General features: G+C 43.7%; 3 protein-coding genes across 3 annotated transcripts in view; all 3 read right to left on the reverse strand.

Annotated features, from left to right (window-relative positions):
- Positions 1–4919: 4919 nt before the first annotated feature.
- On the reverse strand, positions 4920–7119 carry LOC129858389 (protein Wnt-8a-like). The gene is made up of 4 exons (XM_055927571.1): positions 6722–7119; positions 6157–6282; positions 5911–6053; positions 4920–5735 (listed from the first exon to the last, which is right to left on the reverse strand). The coding sequence occupies exons 1-4, from the start codon at positions 6882–6884 to the stop codon at positions 5178–5180; spliced, it is 990 nt and encodes a 329-aa protein (XP_055783546.1). The 5' UTR covers positions 6885–7119; the 3' UTR covers positions 4920–5177.
- A 670-nt stretch (positions 7120–7789) lies between these two features.
- LOC129858390 (protein Wnt-8a-like) lies at positions 7790–15377 on the reverse strand. Its single transcript, XM_055927572.1, has 7 exons — positions 12522–15377; positions 10475–10587; positions 10305–10338; positions 9919–10054; positions 9590–9715; positions 9212–9354; positions 7790–8926 (listed from the first exon to the last, which is right to left on the reverse strand). Exons 1-7 carry the CDS (start codon positions 12540–12542, stop codon positions 8351–8353), a joined length of 1149 nt encoding a protein of 382 aa, XP_055783547.1. The 5' UTR covers positions 12543–15377; the 3' UTR covers positions 7790–8350.
- Positions 15378–15471: 94 nt separating this feature from the next.
- LOC129858391 (thymosin beta) overlaps positions 15472–17238 on the reverse strand; it is a 7134-nt gene continuing 5367 nt past the window's right edge. Inside the window, exon 3 of the mRNA XM_055927573.1 lies at positions 15472–16583. Coding sequence (XP_055783548.1) covers positions 16546–16583 — 38 coding nt within the window. The 3' untranslated portion in view covers positions 15472–16545. The remainder of the gene's footprint in view (positions 16584–17238) is intronic.

The raw sequence follows: 17238 nt of genomic DNA on the forward strand, positions 1-17238 counted from the left end.
GATGTCTTAATCAGCCTGTTTCCTGTATTTGGTGTCTTAATCAGCCTGTTTCCTGTATTTGATGTCTAAATCAGCCTGTTTCCTGTATTTGATGTCTTAATCAGCCTGTTTCCTGTATTTGATGTCTTAATCAGCCTGTTTCCTGTATTTGATGTCTAAATCAGCCTGTTTCCTGTATTTGATGTCTTAATCAGCCTGTTTCCTGTATTTGATGTCTTAATCAGTCTGTTTCCTGTATTTGATGTCTTAATCAGCCTGTTTCCTGTATTTGATGTCTAAATCAGCCTGTTTCCTGTATTTGATGTCTTAATCAGCCTGTTTCCTTTATTTGATGTCTTAATCAGCCTGTTTCCTGTATTTGATGTCTTAATCAGCCTGTTTCCTGTATTTGATGTCTTAATCAGCCTGTTTCCTGTATTTGATGTCTTAATCAGCATGTTTGATTTGATTTGCCTGAATTTGAAAACCAAATGCATAGAAATAAAATGACATGAATGTAGCTTTAAACCCCATATTATATTCTTCACACTCCAATATGGTGGCCGAACTTGGATCATAGCATTTAAATTGGAACATCTATTCATTTATTTATTTATTATATTATTTTTTTTACCCCAATTTCGTGGTATCCAGTTATTAGTAGTTACTGTCTTGTCTCATCGCTACAACTCCCGTACGGGCTTGGGAGAGACGAAGGTCGAGAGCCATGCGTCCTCCCAAAACACAACCCAACCAACTGCTTCACTAACACAGCGCGACTCCAACCCGGAAGCCAGCCGCACCAATGTGTCGGAGGAAACACCGTACATCTAGCGACCTGGTCACCGTACACTGCGCCCGGTCCGCCACAGGAGTCGCTAGTGCGCGATGAGACAAGGATATCCCTACCAGCCAAATCCTCCCTAACCCGGACGGCGCTAGGCCAATTGTGCGTCGCCCCATGGACCTCCCGGTCGCGGCCGGCTGCGACAGAGCCTGGGCTCGAACCCAGTGCGATGCAGTGCCTTAGACCACTGCGCCACCCAGGAGGCCCCTGGAATATCTATTTTACTGCATTTCTAGCTCCATGGACCAGGCCTGCAGACTGTTGTGATGGCACAGATAGCCAGCCCACCGTGCAGCCCACTGCTGTGTCTGGTATCTCACACTAAGGTGAGAGAGGAGGGGATAGAGGAGGGATGGCTGATCAATGAACCCCCAGGCATGCAGGGCTGTCTAGGTATGAATACATACCCCTGGGGGGTCCTAACAAAGGCTGCCCCCCAGCCTCCAGGCTCCACCATATTGAGAGACATTCCTTCATACGGTTGCAGCTGAATGGCACCCTATTACCTATACTGTGAACTGCATTTAATCAGGGCCCAGCTCTGGCTAAAAGTAGTGCACTGAATAGGTAATGAGGTATGTGAAACCTAAGTCAGCCTTTAGAGAACAGTGTTACAGTGTGTTTGATGGTTGACCCTCAGGGCCTCTAGAGAACAGTGTTACAGTGTGTTGGTTGGTTGACTCTCAGGGCCTCTAGAGAACAGTGTTACAGTGTGTTGGTTGGTTGAGCCTCTAGAGAACAGTATTACAGTGTGTTGGTTGGTTGACTCCCAGGGCCTCCAGAGAACAGTATTACAGTGTGTTGGTTGGTTGACCCTCAGGGCCTCCAGAGAACAGTATTACAGTGTGTTGGTTGGTTGACTCTCAGGGCCTCTAGAGAACAGTGTTACAGTGTGTTGGTTGGTTGAGCCTCTAGAGAACAGTGTTAGTGTGTTGGTTGATTGACCCCCAGGGCCTCTAGAGAACAGTGTTACAGTGTGTTGGTTGATTGACCCCCAGGGCCTCTAGAGAACAGTGTTAGTGTGTTGGTTGATTGACCCCCAGGGCCTCTAGAGAACAGTGTTACAGTGTGTTGGTTGATTGACTCCCAGGGTCTCTAGAGAACAGTGTTACAGTGTGTTGGTTGATTGACCCCCAGGGCCTCTAGAGAACAGTGTTAGTGTGTTGGTTGGTTGACTCCCAGGGCCTCTAGAGAACAGTGTTACAGTGTGTTGGTTGGTTGAGCCTCTAGAGAACAGTGTTAGTGTGTTGGTTGATTGACCCCCAGGGCCTTTAGAGAACAGTGTTACAGTGTGTTGGTTGGTTGAGCCTCTAGAGAACAGTGTTAGTGTGTTGGTTGATTGACCCCCAGGGCCTCTAGAGAACAGTGTTACAGTGTGTTGGTTGATTGACCCCCAGGGCCTCTAGAGAACAGTGTTAGTGTGTTGGTTGATTGACCCCCAGGGCCTCTAGAGAACAGTGTTACAGTGTGTTGGTTGATTGACTCCCAGGGCCTCTAGAGAACAGTGTTACAGTGTGTTGGTTGATTGACCCCCAGGGCCTCTAGAGAACAGTGTTAATGTGTTGGTTGGTTGACTCCCAGGGCCTCTAGAGAACAGTGTTACAGTGTGTTGGTTGGTTGAGCCTCTAGAGAACAGTGTTAGTGTGTTGGTTGGTTGACTCCCAGGGCCTCTAGAGAACAGTGTTACAGTGTGTTGGTTGGTTGAGCCTCTAGAGAACAGTGTTAGTGTGTTGGTTGATTGACCCCCAGGGCCTCTAGAGAACAGTGTTACAGTGTGTTGGTTGGTTGAGCCTCTAGAGAACAGTGTTAGTGTGTTGGTTGGTTGACTCCCAGGGCCTCTAGAGAACAGTGTTACAGTGTGTTGGTTGGTTGAGCCTCTAGAGAACAGTGTTAGTGTGTTGGTTGATTGACCCTCAGGGCCTCTAGAGAACAGTGTTACAGTGTGTTGGTTGGTTGAGCCTCTAGAGAACAGTGTTAGTGTGTTGGTTGATTGACCCCCAGGGCCTTTAGAGAACAGTATTACAGTGTGTTGGTTGGTTGGCTCCCAGGGCCTCTAGAGAACAGTGTTACAGTGTGTTGGTTGGTTGACTCCCAGGGCCTCTAGAGAACAGTGTTACAGTGTGTTGGTTGGTTGAGCCTCTAGAGAACAGTGTTAGTGTGTTGGTTGATTGACCCCCAGGGCCTCAGCAGGTCTCCACTGTGTCACACAGAGATGTCAGATGGTCCAGCACCACCCCAGGCAATTGAATACATTTTTGGTATAATTCCTATTTCTGAATAAGGCTTAAAATACAATCTTGCTATGTCACATGATGTGCAAAACACAGGGCATGGCCTACAACAATTACTTAATTGACATGTTATATGTCCCTAATAGGTTGATTGAGTCTTAATGGAACACATTACTTGAGTGGGGTAGTTAGTAAAATATACTATTGAAAGCATGCCTCCTTTCATATCATGATCTATATCTCCTCTCCTTCTCTTCTCCTCCTACAGCCATACCTCCCTCTCCACAATCACACTCCCCTTCTCTTTCCCACTCAATTCAAATTTAATTCAATTTAATGGGCTTTATTGGCATGGGAATCATATGTTTACATTTCCAAAGCAAGTGAAATAGGTAATAAACAATAAAAAATGTACAGTAAACATTACACTGACAAAAGTTTCAAAAGAATAAAGACATTTCAAATGTCATATTATGTCTATATACAGTGTTGTAATGATGTCCTGTATTTGATGTCTTATTCAGCCTGTTTCCTGTACTTGATGTCTTATTCAGCCCGTTTCCTGTATTTGATGTCTTATTCAGCCCATTTCCTGTACTTGATGTCTTATTCAGCCTGTTTCCTGTACTTGATGTCTTATTCAGCCCGTTTCCTGTATTTGATGTCTTATTCAGCCCAATTCCTGTACTTGATGTCTTATTCAGCCCGTTTCCTGTACTTGATGTCTTATTCAGCCCGTTTCCTGTACTTGATGTCTTATTCAGCCCGTTTCCTGTACTTGATGTCTTATTCAGCCCATTTCCTGTATTTGATGTCTTTTTCATCCTGTTTCCTGTACTTGATGTCTTATTCACTCTCTGCCTCCCACCAGCCAGACCTCCCTCCCCTCTCTGTCCTCCTCTCATCCCCGAGGCAGACCCCTGGGTGGGGTAATATCCTTGCCATCAGTCACTGATCAGGGACCCAGTGGCAGGTTTATGGCATGTCCAGCAGAGAGGAAGAAATAGGGGAGGGGGGAGAGAATGAAAGAGTGATCTACAGGGGAGAGGAGAGAGACAATGGAATAGTATTCTGCTCTGTTTCTCCTGGTAATGCTCTCTTTCAATCTCTCTGAAAACCGTTACATTTATCTTAGTGTCGCAAAAAATAGAGCGCCTCATAGTCGTCAGTGCATGTTCATAGCCAATCAAAACAATATTCTTCCAATAATTTAGGTAAAATTCAAATGTTCCTGAAACACATGTTGCCGATAACTACCATCCAGTTTGTAGCATCTATCCAAAAGATGGAGTGCAGCTTTTAAGTGACGATTACTTCATCACACATTTGGCTAGGTTACGCAAAATGCTGCCACGCCATCTTTCATAATCGGCTACAATTAAATACATTGAGATGCATTCCTGCCCATAGTCTTGTCTTCACAATGTAGCGTTCCGCTTTGATTTATTGTGATGCAGTTGCATTGACTTTAAGTGTGACAACGTACACGGTCACAGCAGTGTCCCGGATTACCATGGCAAACACCTATAAACACACCGGTAAGGAGGTTTCCTTCAAAAGGCTTGATCCTCATTCCGATCCTTAAACATGCCATCGATACAACGTCCACATCAAAGCGCTGTTAAATCAACGCTGGAGCTGAGCCCTGGTGGAGGTGTGAACGGATGAACATGGTAACCAACCCCTTCTAGTGTATTCACCACTACCTGCCTATTCTCCTATTATTTTACTGAGTGAATTTCGTGTTCTAATTTGTTTTGCAGAAGGATAAAATGCAGTCATTGAGCAAAAATACATTTTCTTTAACTGCTTATTAATCAGAAGATGTAAATAATAATAATTGAGAAGCAAAAACAACGAAGTATATTTTATATTTGTTTATTAAATATTTCCAATGAGTCACATACATAAATATATAATTTACATCCATATAGGCCTACAATAAGAGAAACGTGGGTGGGTGACGGGGAAGTGCAGAACAACATTTCACATAATCACGGAGTGGAGGACAGTCTTTGTGAATAAAGATAGATTTGAAATAAGCTGACAAAACTCATGTTTTAACATTTGCCATCATAATAGTTTGCATAGAATAAAGCCACAGGCCTCCCTCTTTTCATTCATTTAGGTCCTCGGTATCTCCTTCTGTAGTTGTGTCCGTGGCTTCCCTCTCTTCTGGCACACACGTGTTTGACCATCACTTGAGAGCAGTTCTCACACTTGACCGTGCAGCACCATTGGAACTTACAGTTACAGCTGCTGACTATCTCTGTCCGCCTCTCCTCCACCCCCAGGCCGCACTCATGGCACAGTCGGCGGCAGCTCCTCTTCTCCCACTGGTTCAAGCCCTCGCCGTGCTGCAGGCACTCCCTGCCCTCAGTACCGTGAAGGCCCAGGCTGGCGTTCTGACTGCAGTAGTCTGGAGATTCCTCCAGGTAAATGAGCTCCGTTCGGGCGATGCTGCTGAACGCGTCCGCAATGGCGCCCCTGTTGTCCGCGCTGTTCCCCGACCTCATCCGCCTCTTGTCCATTTCCAGTTTCTGCGCCTGGTCGTGTTTGATTTTGAGGTAGTTGCCGACGTCTCTGAAGTCAGACAGCTGCATCCAGCAGGTCTGAACGGAGCAACTCTCAGACATACCGTGGCACCTGCAGATGCGCTTCATGGTGGCCTTCACCGCCTGATCAACAGACACAGAGAAAAGGGGGTTATAGTGGGTATTAACTCAAATGTGATTGAATTGAAGCACACAACCAATGCGTCACAACATGGCCAATTAATGTGTAATAACAAGATTAACCAAAGCGTCAACCCATGCGTAATGCCATAGGTTTCCATGGAGCGAAATAACTCACCATTCTACCGGCCTCGTTGTTATGAAGGTTGACAGCCGCCCGTGAGTCCTGGCCAGTCTCAAGCGCGTCCACGTACTGTTTTGACATCCTTTCCCCAAAGTCCAAGTTATCACTGCAGCCGCCCCACAACCACCCACGCCCCCCTGGGGACAGGAGACAAGCAAAAACATGAGTACGGGCACACATAGCAGGATGCAAGAATATTATCACCTTCTTCCGGTCTACTCTCTCATTGTTGTGTGTTACCGATTTGACCATTTCTCGAGCCGTCACAGCCGCAGTTGTCCAGGTCCCCGAGACTACAGTTGCGGGTCAGTGTGTACATGACACCTGCTGCGCTGATCGCGTGCACGAAAGAGGTCTCACTCGTGGCTACAGAAACAGACATCAAACGTATAAATATGTATTCAAATATTTCACAATGTCAGGTAAATATCAAATCATGTTTATGCATTATGTAGCCAAAGCCTCGAACACACCTACAACGTCATTGTATAAAATGGTACTCCGCATAATCTGGATATGTGTGCAACAAAAGTTCAACATTCACCCTCTGCTACCATTTCTGTCAAGCCATCTACGCATACGTTCGATTTATCCAACGTATGCACGACACAGAACGCACTGCAACTGTCTCTGCAACGCAATGCTGCAAGGCAAACGCAGCGTTCCATTGGAAATGAATGGACTTCTGGTGAACCAAAACGCATAACGTATTGTAGGTGTGATCAAGGCGTTAGGGCTTCCCAACTCGCATACATATGACATTTTATGCATTAGATTTGACGTATTGGGTATCAAAGCTCTGTACCGCTGCGAAGGCCTTTATGAGTTGACAGTTGGAGCGCACTCTCCGGGCAGTTCCACCTGTCCCAAGCAAACTGGTGTTTACATTCCTGGATCCCGCTCTGCGCACCCACTTGCACGCTACTAGCATACGTCAGATAGGCCTGGAGATAAGAGGGAGAGAGCATGTTAAATCCACTATTGAATATCCTCAAAACTAAAAAAACCGAATCATCCAAGTGACATTTGGATGAGATGAATCATTGCCTGTTACTTTTGAATACCCATTGAGTTGTGATGAAAATGCTATTAAAGTAAGCTATGCATTCGTCTATCATTACGCACTACTGAAACGATCCTATTGAAAGACCATCAATGTTTCGTGCACTCATGATGCCAGGAGTACCTTTTGGTAATCTTTGCATAATAGTTTGGAGCACTTGTTTTCCCTAAGATTACTTGTAAAGCAAACAATTCGAATACAAATCTTACCTTGGGTCCAGTCATAAGAAAATTGTTCACGGCCCTGAAAGAACAAAGAAAATATAGCCTGAAACAACCTTTTAAAACCGAGACACTAGCTAAATGAAAACTAAAAACGTTATAAATAAAATGTTTTAGAAGTGGGGTCTTACCAGGCATGTCCAAGAAGAGTTTTGTGGAGAAGGAAAAGCACCAGGAGCCAAAGGAACGAACAGAATACCATTATTAGTGTTTTTACCTCCGACACTAAGGGAGAGATCTGGGAATGTGATGAAGACACGCAGCTTTCGCCTTTTAATTTAAGAGAACGAATCAGAAACAAATGGGAACCTTGTTCTTTGTCTCGGGGTTCCGAGGACGCTGATTGGACAATGGCCACATAAGACTGGAGGAAACGCCTATTGAGAACTTCAAAGGGTGTCAGGACAAGACAGTTTATTTTCTTCCCTCAGGCGATGACACCAGCGGCCAGATTAATTACATGATCCCAGCCTCCCGTGGAGACCTCGCCCTCAACACCACCAATAAACAAAAACAGACTGCCGAATCAGAATATTAAAAGCGACAAACTTCGTCGGCACAGGAAGTAAACTCAGAACAGGACTCGAAATGAGATTAAAATATTTAATATACAATTCCCTGTACAAAAATAAAAACATGTGATAATGACACTTAAAACAATGTCATAATTGATATCAAAAAGGACACACCGAATGTACGCATAGGCCTCTAACCCATTTAGACAACCATATTTCTCCGTATACACTCCCAAAGTGACAAGTAAACTTAAACGTGCATGAACAAAATAACATTGTGATGATAAATACACATTTAACAAAGGAATATATATATTTTTTAGAACATATCACATATCTATTCGATTGTCAAAATGTTAGAGCCTATAAAGTGCATTTTTAATAAGGGACAAAAGTGGAAATAGGTTGTCACCCGATGTGGGATGGATGAGAATATATGTTGATCATAAACAAGTTACAGGAGAAATCACGTGTAAAATGTTTGGGTAACAACATACAAGACATACAATCCCAGACAGATTTACATGGATAAAATGAACTGTAATAAAACATGTTTAAATAGCGAATATTAAAATAAACTGTCCCCTTCATAGTTATCCTCAAGTATAGATAACCACAGTCTGTGCAGGCGCAAGTCAACTGCGCTGCACGCGGGGCCTTCTCCCACTTTTCCTTGTGCTGTTCTGAGGCTTTCGCACTCTCTCCCTGCGCGCGCAGTAGTATTTGGTCACGACCTGCGTGCACCGCTCGCACTTGACCGTGCAGCACCAGTGAAACTTACAGTTACAGCTGCTGACTATATCAATTCGCCTCTCCTCGACCCTCAGGCCGCACTCATGGCACAGCCGGCGGCAGCTCTTCCTCTCCCACTGGGAGAGGTTATTTTCCCCCTGCAGGCACTCCCTCCCCTCGGTTCCCTGGAGCCCCAGGCTCTTGTTCTTGGTACAGTAGTCTGGAGATTCCTCCAGGTAAATGAGCTCCGTCCGGGCGATGCTGCTGAACACGTCCGCGATGGCGCCCCTGTTGTCGGCGCTGTTCCCCGACCTCATCCGCCTCTTGTCCATTTCCAGTTTCTGCGCCTGGTCGTGTTTGACTTTGAGGTAGTTGCCGATGTCTCTGAAGTCAGACAGCTGCATCCAGCAGGTCTGAACGGAGCAGCTCCCGGAGACGCCGTGGCACTTACAGGCTCGCTTCATGGTCGCCTTGATCGCCTAGAGAGAGCTTCAGTAAGTTATGGATTCAATAACATCTCACAACAGTTCATTTGTAAGTTTATGTTCGATCTGATAGGCTAAAAAGAACGAAAAATTCCACAACGAATCCAAATGATAACCAAAATAGTTATCCAGTCCAAACAGATGACTTTGGCTCGCAAATGTACAAAACATTCCAATGAAATAACAATTTACACGAACAGTATACACATATAGGCCTACCAATGGCAGTATAGCCTGTATGAGACCGGCAGTATAGCCTGTATGAGATCTGTCACTCACCAGTCTACCGGCTTCATTGTTGTGCAGGTTTACAGCTGCGCGCGAGTCATGCCCGTTCTCCAGCGCATCCACGAACTGTTTGGACATCTTCTCCCCAAATTTCACATTATCACTGCAGCCCCCCCAAATCCAGCCCCTACCCCCTGGAGAGAGACAAGACAGGGTTAGTCTATGTAATTATGTCCATGTCCAAATATTACTGCCCTTATTTCTGTCAAATTTCAGTGTTGTCTTCTGTGCGCCCATTTTTGGTTCTGTGCGTAATGGTGTAAATGTGCGCTATTCTGTTATTTGAGCATATAATACATGGTCACATGATTCAAATAGGTTGCTACACTCAATGTTATAAAGTCAGATGGTAATGGTATATAAACTCACCTATCTGCCCAATATTGGAGTCATCACATCCACAGTTATCAAAGTCCCCCATACTACAGTTCTTGGTGAGAGTGTACATCACCCCCGCAGCACTGATGGCGTGGACGAAAGACGTCTCTCTTGTGGCTGGAATTTAAAGAGATCATGGTTGTCAATTTTATGGTTAAAGTTAACACATATGACATTGGTAAATATTAGACGCTTGTAAATTGCTATGCGTAATTTCCTCAGACACACTCACTACAAGCCTAGTCTATTTGCCATTGGAAAACATTTATTTCGAGGGATTAGGTAGCCTATAGCACGCTGCCTCGTAAATATATTCTCACCACTGCGCAGTCCATGAGTTGATAGTTGGAGCGCGCTCTCGGGGCAGTTCCACCTGTCCCAAGCGAACTGGTGTTTGCATTCCTGAATCCCGCTCTGTGCGCCCACCTGCACGCTACTGGCATACGTCAGATAGGCCTAGAGGGGCACACGGATACAGAGACAGAGTAAATCACAGGTTCTCGTTCGTTATCAGGATTGAACCAGACATTTAATGTGTTATGCGTTTTCCAACTTGGCCTCCGTGTTTGAGCTATTCATTTGTTGTTATTAGAAAACACATTCCCCGTTAAGTTACAGCGAAAACATTTGCAACGTAAACCGTAAGTGCTATTTTAACCAAGCAATCTAAGTGCACGAGCCCAAAAAGTAAATAAAGATCCGTTACCTTTGGTCCAGTCATCAGGAAGTTATTCACCGACCTATGGAAAACAGAAAGCAAACCCATTCAAGGCATGCTAATTGTGCCATCGTGTAAACTGATTTCCCCCCCATTGCCTATACAACTGATCATGGCAGAACTGTTGAAATGCCAACGACAAACGGTAAACAACCTACCATGCTGTAGCGTACAGAACATGACTACACATGGACAGGACCAGTGATGTCAGCAGCTTGCACGGTCCCATGGCAGCTAATGCGGCTTCCGTGGAGTATCCCAAGCGTAAATACTGAGGCGGGTGGTCAGAGAAAGAGAGAGAAAGAGTAGGCTAGATGCAACTGAGCTCTGTGACTGGATCGTAAAGACATTTATAGTGTCGTTGTGTTTGATTGACAGATTTGTTCTGTTGGTAACGTTTCACTGTGAAAATGCGCCAACCATGTCATTGAATGCCGTGTTCTATAGACACATAGGAAACACGTCTGTGCATAACTGCACTTCAAAGCTTCCGCACAGACACAGTTTTAACAGCCCCCCCATCCATCCATTCCATTTCCCAGAGGTCACTCTTTATATACTTTTCCCACGAATAAGTGTATCAAGTGCTAAATTGCAGAGTTTATTATTCATATTATTTTTAGTGATGGTGGTAGCATGATTAGTATTAAATTGTGTTCGGATCTATAGGCCTACAATACACATTCAATTAGGACGTGTAGCCTAAACGTGCAGCCATTTCTGGATGTGAAATGGGCCCTCGCATGGATACATATCCAAAGTGTATACCTATAGGAACATACACATGTTCCTAGAGGTATACACTTGGCTCTCCAGGGTAGGCTTATTCTCTATACCAATGTATTAAATGTCATAATATTACATCATATATTACTTTAGAAAAAATAGATAGTATTTATAATCAGACTGAATGTGTGTGTGTCCCCTATACTGACTTCATGCCATAGCGAGTCTCCCGCCCTGTCCGTCTGTCTGACCTGGTAGGAGCTCTGTTCTTGGGGAACTAACACTGCGATTCGGGGGGGGGGGGGGGGGGGGGGGGGGGGGGGCTGGGGAACTACAGTGTCATAAATTCATTCAGCCCCGTTCGCTAAGAGTCATGTAAATAAAGCCTAACACATTGGCGACATCGGCACCGCCGCGATAAGATAATAGCCGATTCCATGGGAACGAAGTCGGTGTGAAAATAGTCTGGAATCTAAGGAGAGGATGGGGATGTGAAAATAGTCTGGAATCTAAGGAGAGGATGGGGATGTGAAAATAGTCTGGAATCTAAGGAGAGGATGGGGATGTGAAAATAAACGAGTAATAATGTAGGCAATCTGTAAGAAATGCAATATTGTTGACAATACCCTATATTTTAAATAGCCTAGGCCTAATGTTGAAACCAAAAAATATTAATTTCAATCCTCTAGATGAAACATATGTTAACAAATTTGGCACAAGTGTCTTCTGAATGATGGGTAAACTTGATATTCACTGTCATGATTTGATGCAGTTGTCTTATTTCAAATCACATCATCTGCCAGTTTCTGTTAGGCCTAATTCACATTCATATCTGATTTCATACGAGAAAGGTTTGCCTAACTTGTGATCCCTATTGATTACCATTGGCCTAGTTTATGGTTTCCATTTCAATCAGATCGCTGGGGCATGTTAAATCCTCTATAAACCACTCAAAATCCCCTAAAACAACTTCTCACTCCACGGTCAGACAATAGCCAAGTCCTTGTAGGACAATAGAGGCGCGAGCAGGTGACGATAATCCGCACTAATTAGATTTCGGCCACTTGACTGTTCCACTGCAGCTGAAAGTTACATTTCCCACACCTAGCCGATGAAAATAAAAGGAGATTAAACGATGATCTTTGATGGCTGATCTCAATCCATTTCTGTCTTACAAATAGGCTTTGCCGCTACTGGCTTTATGGGGTCATAACAACCTGTAAAACAATAGTCCATCAACCTGGGCGTTATTTTACATAGATGCTACAAGCCTATATAAACATCGAAACTTAATCAAAAACACAAACAGAAGCTCATTGCGAAATAAACCAATCAATATTGATCGTGAATGAATCAATATGCTATTTAAATTCATTACAAGTTGATGAATCATCCCTACAACTCAAAAGAAACATCACATATTGATAATTTAAAATGATATCAAATAAGTAAGCTAATATAGCCTAGTAATGTGCTCACCTTTCGGCACAGGTATTCCATGTTCTCTTCCTCTCAGGACTAACTCAGGTGTTGCTGATGATCAGCGTCAGTGTGGATGGCTCTCAGAGACAGCCATACAGGCTTTACATTGATCGCATACAAACAGGAATTGAAAATATTAGTAGTGGACATGGGGGATTTCTGGGGCTAATATACAATACACTATAATTTTTTTTATTTTACCTTTATTTTACTAGGCAAGTCGGTTAAGAACAAATTCTTATTTTCAATGACGGCCTAGGAACAGTGGGTTAATTAACTGCATGTTCAGGGGCAATACACTACAGCCAGTACACGTTGATTGAGTGATGTGTATTATCCAACGGACTGGTCCAAAGCACTGGACATCGACCCGCATCCCAGATTAAGATAAACATGTAAAACGCGTTTTAATTAAATTGTTCTAACTGACGTTTCAGACTCATTAGGCGCATACATGGTGTGCTGATTGGCGATTTACGCAGCTGTTATTCAGCTCAAATTGACTAGGCTAGGCTATATTTACGGTGCAGGGTGTGATAAGCGGAGTCATAAAACTGATAAAGGGAGCTGGAGGTGAGAGGCTAGACGTGCCATTACTGGCGACGCCAGCGACCCATGTGCCTCCATCAGAACAGCGATAGCACTGCAGATAGTTCAAAAGAAAGCATACCTCACAAACTATTACACATGAGCCAGGGGTGACCCTAGCCTTTTGGGTGCCCTAAGCACGACTTGGTTGGGGGGGCCCCACACCTACCTATTAACAGACATATAGGAGCAATTAGGGTTAAGTGCCCTGCTCAAGGTTACATCAACATATTATTCACCTAGTCAGCTCAGGGACTCAAACCAGCAACCTTTTGGTTACTGGCACAACATTCCGCTAGGTGACCTGCCACCCATAGGGCATTGGTTAAAAGTAGTGCACTTAAAACATTTTAGTGGCCTCCCTCTTGACAGTGGAGATAAACATTTAAGTTTTAAAGTCCATTTCTTGCAATTCTACACATTTTTCCATGGGAAAGACAGTTTAAGCTAATTTCCTGCCAGTCTACACATTTCGTAAGGATTTATGCCATGTTTAAATGATCTGAGTGAGAATGACTAACAAAATCAATGGGGGCCCCCTTGAGGTCAGGGCCCCTGGGCACGGTCAGTATTTGGTCGTGATTACTACAAGTTTAGATTAATTGGTAGTTAGTCTAGCCAACTAACAATTGTTAGCTGACATGGCTAATTGAATGACTATCAGTGACAGACATAAGTGACAGACATAACAAGAGAACAACTAATGATGCACATCTACGGCTGGGCGACATGGCCAAAATATATCACGGCATTTTAAAAAAAAAGGACTGTATAACAGTATTTTCAACTATATTTATGTTTTTGATTAATAAAAGTTCTACATTTGCTTTATGAGTAGTGTGACTCTAGGGTGGCAACACATACATTCTAAGTGATTTCAATGGGTCTTTCTAAATTCTGATTGGTTTATACTGTTCAATTAAACTTCAACCTAAAATGATTTCCTGCATTTCCATCAATTTCTGTATTTCCTGCACTCATTTGAGATCATTTGTATTTTTAAGTTATTGTGATAGGGTAGGAACCAAGGTGTTTCCTACGGGACACTATAATCTTTGGCTACATTGAATGTTTTCTCTTAGCTACTTCATGTAGCTAACATATTCATGCTTTGCGTGTTCCTCTTTGATTTAGAAAATACTGTTGCACAAACAACATGCTGATTTAGGTCTACACCATCACTGGCATTATCAGGTTGTAAAGTTAATTATGTTTTCTCTGACTCAGTATGCTTATTAGCTAGCTAGTAAGCTAACTAGCTATTAGCATTAGTGACTAACAACTTTTAGGCCCAACTTGCTAAGAAAAGACAAACTAGCTGTTTGCAGATGTAAGAAACGCAAACTAATATTGTAGTTATAGAACACTAGTGGGATTTATATTAAGAAACAAAGTGAAAATGGCATCGTTGTCATCAACGTTGTTGCATGTGCTGCATTGCCCATGCAGACTGAATACAAGTGTCTTATGGTCAAGCAACAACAAATACGCTCCTTGAGTGATGGGGGTGGGGCTCGGTCTGTGTGGAAGGTGTCAAGGAGAGAGAGCCGAGAGAGATGACTGATGTAGTGAAGTAAACTATAAAAATGAATGTTACACGTATCACGTTAAACAAACCAAACATTCAAATACCGTTACAGAAGGGAAAGTAAAAACCCAAACCGGTCCGTGATTCAATACTGGTATATCGTAAAATACGATATAACGCACAGCCCTATGCACAACCACATTTTGAAAAGCACCTGGTGTATTCTACTATTCTAACGCTCAATAGTAAATTGAGACCCTGACTGAGTTCCTACATTTTTTAAAACATCACTTGATCAGGGGACCCCTAGCAGCTGGGGGCCCTAAGCGACCGCTTATGTCATATATGCCTGGAACCAGCCCTGCATTAAAACAATACAATAAGATCTGAATGAGAGTCATAGTAACTCGTTATCAATGATACCAGTCTACCTTACAGGTGTGTGTATACCAAGAAGTATACGGGCAATAAATGTATCTCTGATTGTTGGACTGAGTTTTTGACCTGGTTTTCAATACTACAGTGATATCAGGCTTGTAAATGTATTAATTATGATTCGTGAAATGTCTAAACTGTAGGTGTGAATGTGCTGATTTTACTTCTCTCCCAGGCAAAACTGTCTGCAAAAACCCACTATTGCCATGATAATTCCATCCACTCAAGAATCATGTATTATTTAATTTATTGTATTGGTAGCCTAATTTTGTATATATGTTCTGTATTTGTCTAATGTACTATATATTCTCAGTAGGGACTGTCCATACCCCCTTTGAGACTACTATATTATTCTCAAACATCATTAATCGTCAGAGAAAGTCAGACTCAAATCTGTTGTTTTCTATTACACCCTTTTGTCTTTATTTCATAAAGAAAAGTAAAAAGTGAATTATGAAAACACCTCCACAATCCCCCCGCCTTCCTCTCCCCGACCTCTCTTAGCCTGGATGCCTGACTTGGTTTGGTGAAGGCTAGGGGGTAAGGGTTAGGGGGTAGAGGCTAGGGGGTAAGGGTTAGGGGGTAGAGGCTAGGGGGTAAGGGCTTGGGAGTAAGGGGGTAGAGGCTAGGGGGTAATGGCTAGGGAGTAGGGGGGTAAGGGCTAGGGAGTAAGGGGGTAGAGGCTAGGGGGTAACGGCTAGGGAGTAGGGGGGTAAGGGCTAGGGAGTAAGGGGGTAGAGGCTAGGGGGTAACGGCTAGGGAGTAGGGGGGTAAGGGCTAGGGAGTAAGGGGGTAGAGGCTAGGAGGTAACGGCTAGGGAGTAATGGGGTAGAGGCTAGGGGGTAACGGCTAGGGAGTAGGGGGTTAAGGGCTAGGGAGTAAGGGGGTAGAGGCTAGGGGGTAACGGCTAGGGAGTAGGGGGGTAAGGGCTAGGGAGTAAGGGGATAGAGGGTTGGGGGTAAGGGCTAGGGAGTAAGGGTTAGGGAGTAAGGGGGTAGAGGGTTGGGGGTAAGGGCTAGGGAGTAAGGGTTAGGGAGTAAGGGGGTACATGCTAGGGGGTAAGGGCTAGGGAGTAGAGGCTAAAGAGTAAAGGGGTAGAGGCTAGGGAGTAAAGGCTAGGTCTTGTTTCTGGCCCAATACTTATTTAAAGCAGAACCATCCTGGCAGCCAGGCTACAACTATATTCCCCTGATGATAGATAGACCCCTGTGATGTCCCAAATGACACCATATTCCCTATATAGTGGACCAGGTCAATATTATTGTACTATATAAGGAATAGGGTGCCATTAGGGATGCAACCCATGTACCCTCCTCCACTACTGCATCTCCAACCCATGTACCCTGTTATACAATACAAAGTAACTTCAAGTAGAATACTGAGACAGACAATCAAAACAAAGTGCTTTTGTTGGTGGCATCTCTGCCTCCTCTCCTGTTTTCCTCCTCACGGCCTCGTCACCAAGTCCCATCAAGGCGTTGCGTCCCCTTTCCTTTCCTGTTCAATGGCTGAAACAGAAGACAGGAAGACATGCATGTCAGTGCACACATCTGTATGGAGATTTGAATGTGAGTTGGGCTCCGGTGGTGTGTGGTTGCATTGCAGAGACGATACAGTCTCTGTCCCAAATGGTACCCTGTTCCCTATATAGTGCACTACTTTGACCTGGGCCTATAGGGAGAGAGTGATGTTGCTGATTCAGTGATTTGTAGTAGACAAGAGTTTGTATACTGCAGGCCTAAAGGAAGGTTGACAGCGGTCGAACTGACCACCTATGAGAGAAAGAGATACACAAAGAACTAGAAAACAAACCCGATTTTGATAAACTCCCATATCTACTGGGTGAAATACCAGTGTCCATCACAGCAGCAAGATTTGTGACCTGTTGCCAAAAGAAAAGGGCAACCAGTGAAGAACAAATATCATTGTAAATACAACCCATATTTATGTTTATTTATTTTCGCTTTTGTACTTTAACTATTTGCACATCGTTACAACTCTGTATATATACATAATATGACATTTGAAATGTCTTTATTCTTTTGGAACTTCTATGAGTGTAATGTTTACTGTTCATTTTTATTGTTTATTTCACTTTTGTATATTATCTACTTCACCTACTTTGGCAATGTTAACATATGTTTCCCATGCCAATAAAGCCCC

Source organism: Salvelinus fontinalis, chromosome 6 (genome assembly GCF_029448725.1).
Source record: "Salvelinus fontinalis isolate EN_2023a chromosome 6, ASM2944872v1, whole genome shotgun sequence".
NCBI classification, from domain to species: domain Eukaryota; kingdom Metazoa; phylum Chordata; class Actinopteri; order Salmoniformes; family Salmonidae; genus Salvelinus; species Salvelinus fontinalis.